Source organism: Eulemur rufifrons, chromosome 20, assembly GCF_041146395.1.
Source record: "Eulemur rufifrons isolate Redbay chromosome 20, OSU_ERuf_1, whole genome shotgun sequence".
NCBI lineage: Eukaryota > Metazoa > Chordata > Mammalia > Primates > Lemuridae > Eulemur > Eulemur rufifrons.
Window position 1 is genome coordinate 6,763,486 of NC_091002.1, and position 12,786 is coordinate 6,776,271.

The following is a 12,786-nucleotide window of genomic DNA, read 5'->3' on the forward strand; positions in this document are numbered from 1 at the left end:
AAAAACATACAGAAATTAGACATATATAATCTAATAAAAACTTAAGTTGGAAAATTTCATCCCTGTTCATTTGTCTTAGATGCTGATGTCAGTTATGGGCTCTTGTGTCACATTTAGTGGTGGACGGACTTGGCTGTGGGAGCCTTTCTCCCTGGACAGGGACTGTTTACAGCTGGTCAGGGGAGCCCAGGCTCTGTGGGCACGTGGGCCTTTGAGAACTTGTGATTAGTGTTTTCCAAATATAAAGTGCAATGATGTGAATTTTCCAGTGTTATCTTTGGTTTGTGTTGTCTCTTTCTTGGTGCCTTTTCTAAATTGGTTAAAAAGAACAGTGTAATTTTAGTCACCATACTGAAGTGCTTTCTGAGTCTTACTAGTGCTAGTATTGGTGAAGCAAATGGCTGAGTTACTTCATTTTAGAACCTCAGTTTTCTCATCTGCAAATTGTGGCAATGGTGTGGGTGTGAGTGTTGACTACCTCAGGTGCCGTGGGACCTTGGGAGACCTGAGCACCCTTCACCTGGTGGGTGCTGGTGATGCTTTCCTCCCGTCAGCTCCAGATTGTGATACCTTATAGTGTGTTGAATCTTGCTTTCTTGAAAATGGAAAAGACGCCTGAGCTTGATAATCCTGGACGCTCCTTTTAAAGTGGTGAGATAGCCAGTTCTTGGGATTTTTACTTTCTGGAAGTCATGTGCACCCAGGCTGAAGATGGACGGACTCAGCGGCATCTTTTTGTGGACTCTGGGACATCCATTTACGGTTATGCCTTGAACCATTTTCACTGAACTGTGAATTCTGTGCCAGCTCTTTTTTTTATAGAGACAGAGTCTCACTCTGTCTCCCAGGCTGGAGTGCAGTGGTGTGATCAGAACTCACTGCAGCCTTGAACTCCCAGGCTCAAGCCATTCTCTTGTCTCAGCCTCACAAACAGCTAAGACAACAAGCATGCACCATCAAACCCAGCTAATTATTTTTTATAGAAATGGGGTCTTGCTTTGTTGCCCAGGCTGGTCTCAAACTCCTGGCCTAAAGTGAACCTCCTGCCTCAGCTTCCCAAAGTGCTGGGATTACAGGTGTGAGCCCACCGCACCTGGCCTGTCAGCTCTTTGTGTGCTCCAGAAAATCATACATTTAGGTGGAAGCCTTGGAATCTGTTAAAATTTTCTTTTTTTAGTAAATATTCCATTTGCCCATTGCTTAGGTGTCTTGCAAAAGCTGATAATTAAGATCATAACTGACTAGACCCTGACTGGCCTTGTAGCAAAAAAAAATTAAGTATTTTGTCACATAAGTGTCTTACAGTTTTGTTCAACTGGCTATTTCTGAAATTTTGGTGGTTATAAAAGCAAACTCCGAAGACCTAAGGTTGGTCTCTGTACCTTTAATTTTAATCAAAAAATTTGTCTGCTTGGGAGTAGCAGAGAGGGTGCCTAGCTTTGTACCTTTGAACTTTGGGTCAAGTGGAAATGTAATATCAGTCTGATTAAATTTTTGTTGTTTCCTTAACATTTCTACTTGTGGAGGGGTTTTTTTTTTTTTTTTTTCATTCTACCAAATAGCACAAACATTCATCTTCTAGGTGTTTTTCTTGTGTTCAGGTTACTAAGAGCTATTAAGTAGTATGAGTGACACTTGACATAAGACAATGGTCTGTAAAAGAAATGTCTGTGCTTAGGAGGTGGTTCGTTTGTTACCCTTGCTTGTCTCACAGCCTCATGGTGACCATCTCTGCTTGTCTCAGTTGCAGTGATGATGAGGACGTGGCACCACTGTCAGCTAAATTTGCTGACATTTACCCATTGAGTAGCTATGATGATGCTGAGGTGGCGGCCAGCATGAATGGAATCCACAGCGAGTCCCACAGCGGTGGGGGAAGCGTGGCCCTAAAAGAGGAGGTACGCAGTAGTGACAATAGGTGACATCAAATGGTGGTCTGACATAAGTCTTTATATTCTTTTGTTTTGAAAAGTGTAAGTTACACAAGGCTGTCTTTAAAGTCTCCTCAGGTGAGCAGCACCAGTAGTAGTTCTTCAGAAGCTGACGATGAAGACGCAGACGGTGAGAGTAGCGGGGAGCCCCCGGGTGCCCCGGGTGAAGACGGGGACCCGGGAAACAGGAGCCCCCGGGGTGAGGGGAGTAAGGCGGACAGTCCACCCCCATCTCACCCAACACAGCAGGTGGGATTTTATGCTTTTGAAGTTTCTGTTTTACCAAGGATCTCTTTCTATGTGTATTTTCTCTAAACGTGAACAGTATCGAATAAAAAATTATTATATTTCCAGTAATTTCTGAAGATTAGAACTAGAGAGGATCAAGACATACTTATAAGCAACCGCATTTTAATCTTGTTTCTCTTGATTGAATCTGTCTTGATTTTCTGACATCCTATGGTAGCTCCACATGTTTAGGTGACGTGGAGTTTTTTGGTCTGTATAGAAGCAAAGAGAGGATTTTTTGAAAAATAAAATAGTGGGTTGTTAAAATTTCAGAAAACATTTGTTTTTGTAAGGGGGCTTTTTGATTCTGTTCAATATCTATTTTTCTGTTAACCAAAGTTGAGGTTACCTTATTAGACCATTATTTTTTCTTAAGGACTCAGAGTTTTATAACACTTGCTCAATAAGCAGTTTTGAAATGAAAGGGAGAACAAGTAAAGGTCAAAGTACTTGGCTAATAGATTCATTTTAATAGGTAATGCAACTATAAGGGTCACACAATAAGGGTGACATCCAAAGGTGTACGCTGAGAGTTCTTGTCTCACCCCTTTCCCCACCTGCCTGTCCAGCACCTGTGTACCCCCAGTTCCTAGTGCCAATAATCAGTATTATGTAATTATTGTATTCCAATATATATACTTATTTTTTTCCTTTCTTATAAAAAATGCTGATACTAATGTACACACTGTTCTATACCCTACTTTTTCACTTAGCAGTATATCCTGACAGTGTATCTGTCTATACAGTGTACTTCTTCATTCTGTTCTACTGGCCTAGTTGTATTCCATTATGTAGACATACTGTAGTTTTATTTTTTCATTTCAGTCCCATGTTGATGGGCACTTATATTAATCCCCCCCCTTTGGCCATTATAAACTATTCATTGTGTAACATCTGACATTATATACATAAGCAGATATATCCCCAGGATTGGTCACCAGCAGTGGGTTTACTGGGTCAGAACATATGTGAGTGGAGTTGAGTGATGCCACGATGGCCTCCCCTAGACCCCAGAAGAGAGTGATGTCACAGTTTTGGATTTTTGCCAGTCTGATAGATAAGAAATAGTAACCCTTTTTGGTTTCAATTTTCATTTCACCTTTTAGAGTTCAGAGTTGAGCATCCTTTCATATATTTAAGGGCTATTTGTTTCCTTTTCTATCTTACTGAGTTATGAGAGTTCTTTATATATTGGATACAAGTCCTTTATCAAAAATGTATGATTTGTGGTATTTTCTCGTGGTTTGTAGCACAGCTGTTAGTTTTTTTTTGGTGCCTTTTGAAAAGCAAAGGTTTTTAGTTTTGATGTATTTCTGTTTATTAATTTTTTTTCTTTTATGAATCATGCTTTTGATGTGTCATCCAAGAAAGCTTTGCCTTATACAAAACTATTTTCTTTTAGAAGATTTATAATTTTAGTTCTTTAGTTTTATGGTCCATTTCACTCAGTATTTGCTTATGGTAGGTCAGGGTCTAAATTCACCTTTTTGCATACATGGCTCTCCAGTTGTCTCAGTACTGTTTGTCAAAAGGACCATCCTTTTCCCTATTGAACTACCTTAGCCATTTGTTGGAAATCAGTGGATGATAAATGTAAGGGGTTTGTATCTGACCTCTCCATAGTTTGTTTGATCTCTCTGTTGTTACCCCACACAGGGGTGGGGAAACTGCGGCCTTCTGATTTTAAGATTGTTCTTTTTTCAGCCTGAGCAAGAGCGAGACCCCGTCTCTACTAAAAATAGAAAGAAATTATCTGAGCCAACTAAAAATATATATAGAAAAAATTAGCCGGGCATGGTGGCACATGCCTGTAGTCCCAGCTACTTGGGAGGCTGAGGCAGTAGGATTGCTTGAGCCCAGGAGTTTGAGGTTGCTGTGAGCTAGGCTGACGCCACGGCACTCTAGCCCGGGCAGAGCAAAGACTCTGTCTCAAAAAAAAAAAAAGATTGTTCTTTTTTAAGCACCACAAGAAGCAAGAAAAGCTTCATCTTTCTTTGCTGCACCCCTTTTAATAAAAGGTTTTTTTCTATAAAATTTGGATTCAGTCAAAAGGCCGCACTTAAGGACCCAGAAGGCCACATGTGTCCAGCTTAGTAGACCTTTCCAAAATTGTTTAGGCTGTTCAAAATCCTTTGCATTCCCACATAAATTTTAGGGTCAACTTGTCAACTTCTATAAAAAAGCCTGCTTGGATTTTGATAAGGATTGCATTGAGTTCTTGAATATATATTTTAGAGTTCATCTGTGAAATCCTCCAGGCATGATCTTTTGTTTGTAGGATAATACATACAGATCAATTTGGGGAGAATGCAGTCCTAACAAAATTGAATCTTTCAATCTGAACATGCTCTGTCTTTCCATTTACTTAAATCATCTTTAATTTCTCTCAGAGAGTTTTTAAAAATCGCCAGTCTTTGGGTCTTAAATATATTTCTTAAATTTATTCTTAAGTATTAAATGTATTTTGATTCTATAGTAACTGGTATTTTCTAATTTTAATTTCCAATTGAATTTTGGTAATATATAAAAATACAGTTGATTTTCATACATTGATCTTGTATTCTATAGCTTTGTTAAACTCGTTTATTAATTTTAGTAGGGTTGGGGTTTTTTTGGATTTTGGTAGATTTGGATTTTCTACCTACAAGATGATGATGTCTGCGAATAGAGATAGTTTGACTTGTTCCTTTCCAATTTCAGTGCTCTTGATTTCTTACTCTTGCCTTTTTGAGCTAGCTAGAATCCCCAGTACAGTATTAAGTAGAAGTGGTACAAGCAGACATCTTTGCCTTGTTCCCAATCTTAGGGGGAAAGCATTTGATCTTTAGCCACTAACTATGATGCTAGCTGTAGGTTTTCCATAGATGCCGATTATTAGGTGGAGGAAATTCTGCCCTACACCTAGTTTCTTGAGAGTTTTATCATGAGTTGTATATTAAATTATATGTGTGTTGGGTTTTGCGATGCCTTTTCTGCATCTGTTGAGATGATCCTGTGGTTTTCATTCTGTTTTCTTTTACTGTGGATTATCGCGTCAATAGATTATAGGATATTAAACCAACCTTATATTATTGGGTAAATCCCACTTCGTGATAGTATACAATCCTTTTCATATGTTGCTGAATTGGTTTGCTAATATTTTGTTAGGATTTATGCATCTGTGTTAATAAAAGATACTGGCTTGTAGTTTTCTATCCTAGTGATGTCTCTGTCTGGCTTTGATATTGGAGTAATACTGGCATCATAGAATGAGTTGGAGGTGTTTCTCCCACCTGTGTTTTCTGAAGGAGTTTGTCTGAGATTAAAATTTCTTAATTGTTTGATATTCACCGGAGAAATTCTGTAGGTATGGTCTTTTCTTTGTGGGAAGATTTGTAATTACTAATTCAAATTTTGTTTCCTAATAATAAGTCTGTTGAGATTTTCTGTTTCTTTCTGAATCAATTTTAATAATTTTTGTGTTTCTAGAAATTTACTCATTTCATCTAAGTTGTCTCATTTCTTGGCATACAGTTGTTGCATTCTTATAATCCTTTTAATTCTGCAGGGTCTGTGATGCTGTTAATTCTTTAATTTGATAATTTTATCTTCTCCTTTTTAACCCCCTCACTCAGGCTAAACATTTGTCATGTTGAGACTTGTTTTATAGCCTAACATGGTCTCTCCTAGATAATGTTCCATGTGTACTTGAAAATAATTTTGACTTTGCTCTTAATCATGTGGAGTATTCTATAAATGAAAGTTTGATCAAGTTTGTTGATGGCATTGTTCAAGTCTTCTCTATTGTCTTAGACTGTTCAAGTTGCTATAACAAAAATATCATAGATTAGGTGGCCTATAAACAACAGAAATTTATTTCTCACTGTTCTGGAGGCTGGGAAGTCCAAGATCAAAGCACCAGCAGATTTGGTGTCTGGTGATGGTCTGCTTCCTCATAGACAGCTGTCTTCTCACTATAACCTCATATGGTGGAAGGGGCACAGGAGTTCTCTTGGGTCTCTTTTTATAAGGGCACTAATCCCATTCATGAAACCAGAACATCCCAAAGGCCCCACCTCCTGGTATGAGATGAGGATTTCAACATATGAATTTCAGAGGGACACAAATATTCAGACCATAGAATATATCCTTACTGATTTTCTGTCTAGTGCTTATATCAATTGCTGAGAGAGGCATATTGAGGCCGTCAAGTATAACTGTTGGAATATTTATTTCTCCTTTCAGTACTGACAGTTTTTGATTTATGCATTTGGGGCTGATGTAATTGAATGTATTATTGTTATATCTCCCTCATATATTGGCCCTTCGGTCATTATGAAATGTTTCTCTACTAATATTTCTTATATTAAAGTCCATGTTATGTGATATTAATATAGCCAGGCCAGCTTCTTGGGTTACTGTATATTTTTTGGGTTTTTTTGAAGACAGAGTCTCACTCTGTTGCCCGGGCTAGAGTGCAGTGGCATCATGATAGCTCACTGCAACCTCAAACTCCTAGGCTCAAGCGATCCTTTTGTCTCAGCCTCCCGAATAGCTGGGACTACAGGTGTGCACTGCCATGCTGGGCTAATTTTTTCTATTTTTAGTAGAGACAGGGTCTCGCAGTAGCTCAGGCTGGTCTTGAACTCCTGACGTCAAGCAGTCCTCCTGGCCTCGGCCTCCCAGAGTGCTAGGATTACAGGCATGAGCCACACCGCACCTGGCCATTGTATACGTTATGTTTTTTTCATCTTTTTGCTTTTAGCTTCTTTGTGCCTTTGAATCTAAAATTTATCTTCCGATCTTTTAATTAGGACTTGCATTTTTATCCTATCAGTCTCTGCCTTTGTCAGTATTAAATAAAATTTTTAGTGTACCATTTTAGATGAGATTGGGCACATTCAGGGCGGTACAGCCGTAGTGTACCATTTTAATTCTGCTGTTGATTATTTATTATTTTCTTAATTTTTTTTTAGTGACTTCTTTTTTTTTTTTTTTTTTTTTGTTGTTGTTGTTGTTGTTGTTGAGACAGAGTCTCACTTTGTTGCCCAGGCTAGAGTGAGTGCTGTGGCGTCAGCTTAGCTCACAGCAACCTCAGACTCCTCGGCTTAAGCGATCCTACTGCCTCAGCCTCCCGAGTAGCTGGGACTACAGGCATGCGCCACTATGCCCGGCTAATTTTTTCTATATAGATTTTTAGTTGTCCATATAATGTCTTTCTATTTTTAGTAGAGACGGGGTCTCGCTCAGGCTGGTCTCGAACTCCTGACCTTGAGCAATCCACCCGCCTCGGCCTCCCAGAGTGCTAGGATTACAGGCGTGAGCCACCGCGCCCGGCCAAGTGACTTCTTTAAGAGTTAGGGTATACATCTCAATTTTATCACAGTTTACCCCAGATTAATACCAACTGAATTCAGTAAAATATATAAATTTTGCTCCAATATAGCTCAGTTTCTTCCTCCTTTATACTATTATTGTTCTAGATATTTATTACATTTATATGTATTATAAACCCAATAGTATGTTATAATTATTGCTTCCTACAATTTAGTGATGTTTAGAAAGACTAAGAGTAAGAGCAAAGAAAAAAAATATATAGTTTTCGATTTTCTGGCTCCCTTAACATTACTGGCATTCTTTGTTTTTTCTGTTGATTTGAGTTGTCATGTTTTTTCCTTTCAAGTGGAGGACATCTTTAATTTTATTCCTCCCTTCCCTCCCCTCAGGTTTTCTCCCCTCCCTTTCCCTTTCCTCTTCCCTTTTCTTTTCCTTTTCCCCTTTTCTTTCCCCTTTCCCTTTCCCTCCTTTCTTCCCTCCTTTCCTTTCTTCCCCTCCCTTCCTTCCTTCCTTCTGACATGGTCTTCCTCTGTCACCCAGGCTAGAGTGCAGTGGCATTATAATAGCTCACTGCAGCCTCAAACTCCTGGGCTCAAGCGATCCTCCTGCCTCAGTCCCCCAACTAGCTGGGACTACAGAGTAGCTAGGACTTTAGGTGCGCACTACCATGCCTGGCTATTTTTTTTTTTTTTTTTTTTTGTAAAGACAGGGTCTTGATATATTGCCCGGGCTGGTCTTTAATGCCTGGCCTCAAGTGATCCTCTCAAAATACTGGGAGCCTCCCAAAATGCAGGTGTGAGCCATCACTCCTGGCCAGCATCCTTTAATATTTCTTACAGGACCAATTTGCTAGCAGTTAATTTTCTCAGTCTTTACGTGTAAATGTCTTCAGTGTTTTTTAAATTTCAGAGTTTAATTGTAATTGTGCACAGAATGATTCATGAATTGGGCAAGCCCCCCCACCCCCAACCAGACCAGGTTCAGTGTAACTTCCTGATGTTTTTGTTTGTTTGTTTTTTGTTTTGGAGATGGGGTCTCACTCTATTGCTTTATTGTACATTTAAAATGTCTACTAGACATTTATTTTTGTTTTGTTTTGACTTTCGTGGGCTTAATTTGGATAATTTTTATCTTCCCACATTACCTGGCTACAGATGTCTCAGCTCACATTTTTTATTCTTTTTGTTTTTTAGCTTGGCTTCTAAAGGTCTCCCCTTTGGCTGCCTGGCTTACTGGTCAGCTGATGGTTTGGGCAGAGGTTGCCTGTGCACCTTGAACCCACAGGGGCTCTAGTGTTTGCTGATGTGTTCAGTGCTCAGTCAGTTCTCAAGTTGGCTTTGATGGCCTCTGAGATCTCCCCTGTGAATGCACTGTGGTCTCCTGGCCAGCTAGGGTGGCTTAAGGAACTCTTACGCGGCTCTCTCATTTCCAGCTTCTCCCTGTTGTATTTCTGTCTCCTATGCTGCTCACCCTAACCAGGACCCTGGTCTCAAACTAACAGGGAGTGCATTACTTTATTCTTTCACCCTCCGCCTGACTTCGGGCTGCCCTTTTTGGCAGCAGGGCTGGTTCTCACTGGCATCCCTGCTCTCATGGAACTTCTGTGCCCACTCCTGACTGAGCTGGGGGTGGAATGCAGGGTGCAAGGAGCAGGAAGGGTTCCAGTCAAGAAGGCCAGAGTCCTGCTGTTCCTCCCTGAAGTTCTGGCTGATTTGCATGAACAAATGCTTCTCAGTGTTTTTCCTTTGGCTAATTCCCAGAGCCTCAAAATGGTTGCCTTTGACAATTGCATTCAGTTTTACATTTGCTTTGAGGCAGAGGAGCCACCAATCTTTTCACTCCACCTTAGCTGGAAGTCCCATCTCTGCTTCATTTTGGAGAATCTCTATATAACCATTTATTCAGCAGCATGAGCCCAGCTGAGCATAGCCATCTGATGGCTTTGTTCTCCTTGGTCCCTTCTCCCTCTCTCTACTCTGTGAACTTCACCAATTCCCTTGTCCCTGGTCAGATTTAGGAAGTGAAATTTTCTGCATCAGGCACAGGATGCAGATCTAGGGGTTTCTACATGAGTAGACACCCAACTGGGGAGTGAAATGCACCTTTCATATCTTTGCAGCTTCTTCAGTCCCAGGTCTTAGGGTGCCTGCTTTCTTGCAAGGAGGGCGCTGCTCAACTCAGGGTGTCCAGACAGCCCTGTTACCTCTGCGGTTGCTTTGTAAATGCTCAGCAGAATATGACTGACTTTAATTTAATTTATACCATTCTTTGTTCACTAAATAATTAAGTACTTTTTTTTCTTTCCTCTTAGGCTGAACAAACTCCAAACACTTGTGAGTGTCATGTTTGTAAACAAGAAGCTTCTGGACTGACACCATCCGCAATGACAGCTGGAGCCCTTCCACCTGGCCATCAGTTCATGACCCCAGAGAAACCTACACACCCCGCACTGCATCTTTACCCCCACATCCATGGACATGTGCCTTTGCACACTGTCCCACACCTGCCACGCCCCCTTATCCACCCGACCTTGTACGCAGCACCTCCCTTCACACACAGTAAGGTAAGTTGGGGAGAAAGGGCCTGAAAGTTCACTCGTCACTGAGATCCTACAGGAGTACATATTTAAACAAACAGAAATCAATAAGTTGGCAACTTGCATCGGGTAGCATCTGTTCTTGATAAGAAGGTCTGCAAATGTTTCCTGTCCCCATAGTCTCTTAAGTACTTATAATTTTGAACCTTTACACTTGTAAAAACAATAATTAAATACAGTCATGAAGGTCATGGTTTAATTCATTCAGAATTAACTAAAAAGTAAAGAGTTTTTCAGATGATGTTGCTAATAGGTTAAACTCAGGGATACTTCCACACAGTTCCAAAATTATCTACCCATGGCCTTCTGGGGCCTTGCTCATTTTCTTAAGGTGATGGGTAAAATAATTTGAATATAGCACAAGTCCTTTAACATAGGCTGGGCTATCCAGGGTCTACAGTGATTATGCTTCTTCAGTATGAAAATTAAGGCCTTGTAGAAACATACAAGCCTAAAGGAAGAACCCTGAGTGTCCCTCCATAGAAGGTCATAGTGGCCTGCGGGAAGCCAGAGGACAGATAGGAGGGGCTGCCAGAAGCCAGGTGTGCTAAAAGCCCGTTCAGGAAGTGGAGTGAGGAGCTAGAAAAAGGTTGATTTTTATGGACTTCTTCTCAGAGAATCCCATGCATATATTTAGTATGTTAGACTGTACAGTGAAATTTTAGGTTGGTGTTATTCTTAGGCCCTCATATAGCTTTGCCTCTCTAACTGTTTGAACTTACCTTTGTTGACTCACCATAACTCTGATTTTTATTTTTCTTTATGCCAGTTTTTCTTGTTCAAGGTTAGCTCTAATCAACCAAAAGTAGAATTTTCCCCAAACTCTTCTAATTTGTTATTTAAAACAGTGACTCTTAACTAGAAAGATGGCATGGAAGGGGCTTCCTGGGTCACATGTGTGATCTCTCCTCCCAACTTTCCTCCCCAGTCACTGAAGTGGGGGATGTGTAGCCCATAATGAAGTCTGTTGTGTGTTTGCTGTGGAGGGGCACAGGTGGGAGGTTGACGACCACGGGTTTAGAATAGAGTTTACTAAGTTTGTCACATTCTATTATAATTACTTGGCACAACCACTCAAGTCATGCTTAAATTTTGTTAGATTGAATATTGCTTAGTTTGAACATTTAATGATGTCTTTACTAATAGAATGCTTTTTAGTGGTGTTTTCCAGTGTATAGTCAAAGCCAGCCTGTTCTCATGGTCTACCCGGTTTGCAGCCTGTGTTCCTCTGGGTGTGGTTAGGAAGTTTTTGACTCCCTATTCTTAACTGAATAGAGCTCTATTTCTTAGTCCAAAGAAAAGATTATAGAATGTTCTGTTATATATTTTTGCTGGTGGAAGCTATTCAAGAATTAGTTCCTGAAAATATTCAAGTAAAGTAGTGAAATTGGTTATTCCCAAAGTCTATTGGAACACTGTGATTAAAAACATTCTTTTCCCTAACTTTTGGCCTTTTCTCAGGAAGCCAGAGGTAGTCTGTATTATAGTAAAAGGAGAAGAAAAATGTATTTTAGGAGCGTCATTTCTAATATCTGTTCTTTGACATCTGTTAAGCTTGAATCCTGTAGATAGATTTGAAAGACTCATGGGTAGAAAGGCAAATATGGAAGTCATGCCATGTATGGTAGAGGTCATATAGAAACTTAGGAATGTATAATAAAGCCTTGTTTCAGCCACTTTTGCAAAGTCATGACTATTCACCAATTCATTTAAAATATATTAGTTGGAGGCCATTTTTATTTGGAAAAATAAAATGCACTTGACAAAATGTTTCATTTATACCTGGTATTAAAATGTTTGTTTCTCTAAACAAGCTTGCATCATCACTTACCAGGTCTTGCAAAATTAGTTCGTGTGATTTGAGTTAATTTGACTGAGTTGAGTGCTGTTGATGCATCTGTATCTAAATGTATAACGCATTAACTACCCTGGAGGGGATTGCCAGAGGCACCTTCCAGAAAACTAATGAGCTATATTAGAATAGCACAGATTTTTCTTCAGTTACGTTGGAGGAGGTTTCTCACAGATGATTGAGAGGTACGTCTGTGTCCATCTCATTTGGGCCTTTAGAAGTTCCTGTTGTGGTAAAATCATAGTTGTTGCCTTTAAGACATTATGTCATTGTGCTTGTAATTCTTTTAATTCATACTTTGGCCATTGTGGATAAATATTTAGTATATAAAATATTTAGGATGAGTACTATGAAAAATTTATTTTCTTGAAATTAAAAAAAACTTGAAGAGTAATTCTGTTGGCCTCAAGTGATCCTCCCATGTCAGACAAGTACCTGGGACTACAGGCATGCACCACTATGCCCAGCTAATTTTTCTTATTTTCTTTGTAGAGATAGGGTCTTGCTGTGTTGCCCAGACTGGTCTCAAACACCTGGCCCCAAGCAATCCTCCCATCTCAGCCTCCTGATAACAGGAATGAGCCATCGTGCCCCTCCTCTGGTGGTTTTTTTGTTTGTTTGTTTTAGTAGTGGCCATCGAAGGGGAGTGAGATGGTATCACATGGTAGTTTTGATTTGCATTTTCCTAAGGTTTAGTGATATTGAGCAGCAGCTTTTCATGTGCTTATTGGCCATTTGTATATCTTTGAAGGATATCTATTCAGGTCCTTTGCCCAATTTTGAAGCAGGTTACTTTTCTTTTG

At 39.9% G+C, this 12,786-nt stretch overlaps 1 protein-coding gene across 2 annotated transcripts in view; it reads left to right on the forward strand.

Moving 5' to 3' along the window:
• Positions 1 to 12,786, forward strand: part of FAM193A (family with sequence similarity 193 member A) — a 141,414-nt gene that overhangs the window by 81,525 nt on the left and 47,103 nt on the right. For both annotated transcript variants that reach the window (XM_069495399.1, XM_069495401.1), the window contains exons 11-13: positions 1,745 to 1,898; positions 2,001 to 2,180; positions 9,847 to 10,098. In XM_069495399.1, coding sequence (XP_069351500.1) covers positions 1,745 to 1,898; positions 2,001 to 2,180; positions 9,847 to 10,098 — 586 coding nt within the window. The remainder of the gene's footprint in view (positions 1 to 1,744; positions 1,899 to 2,000; positions 2,181 to 9,846; positions 10,099 to 12,786) is intronic.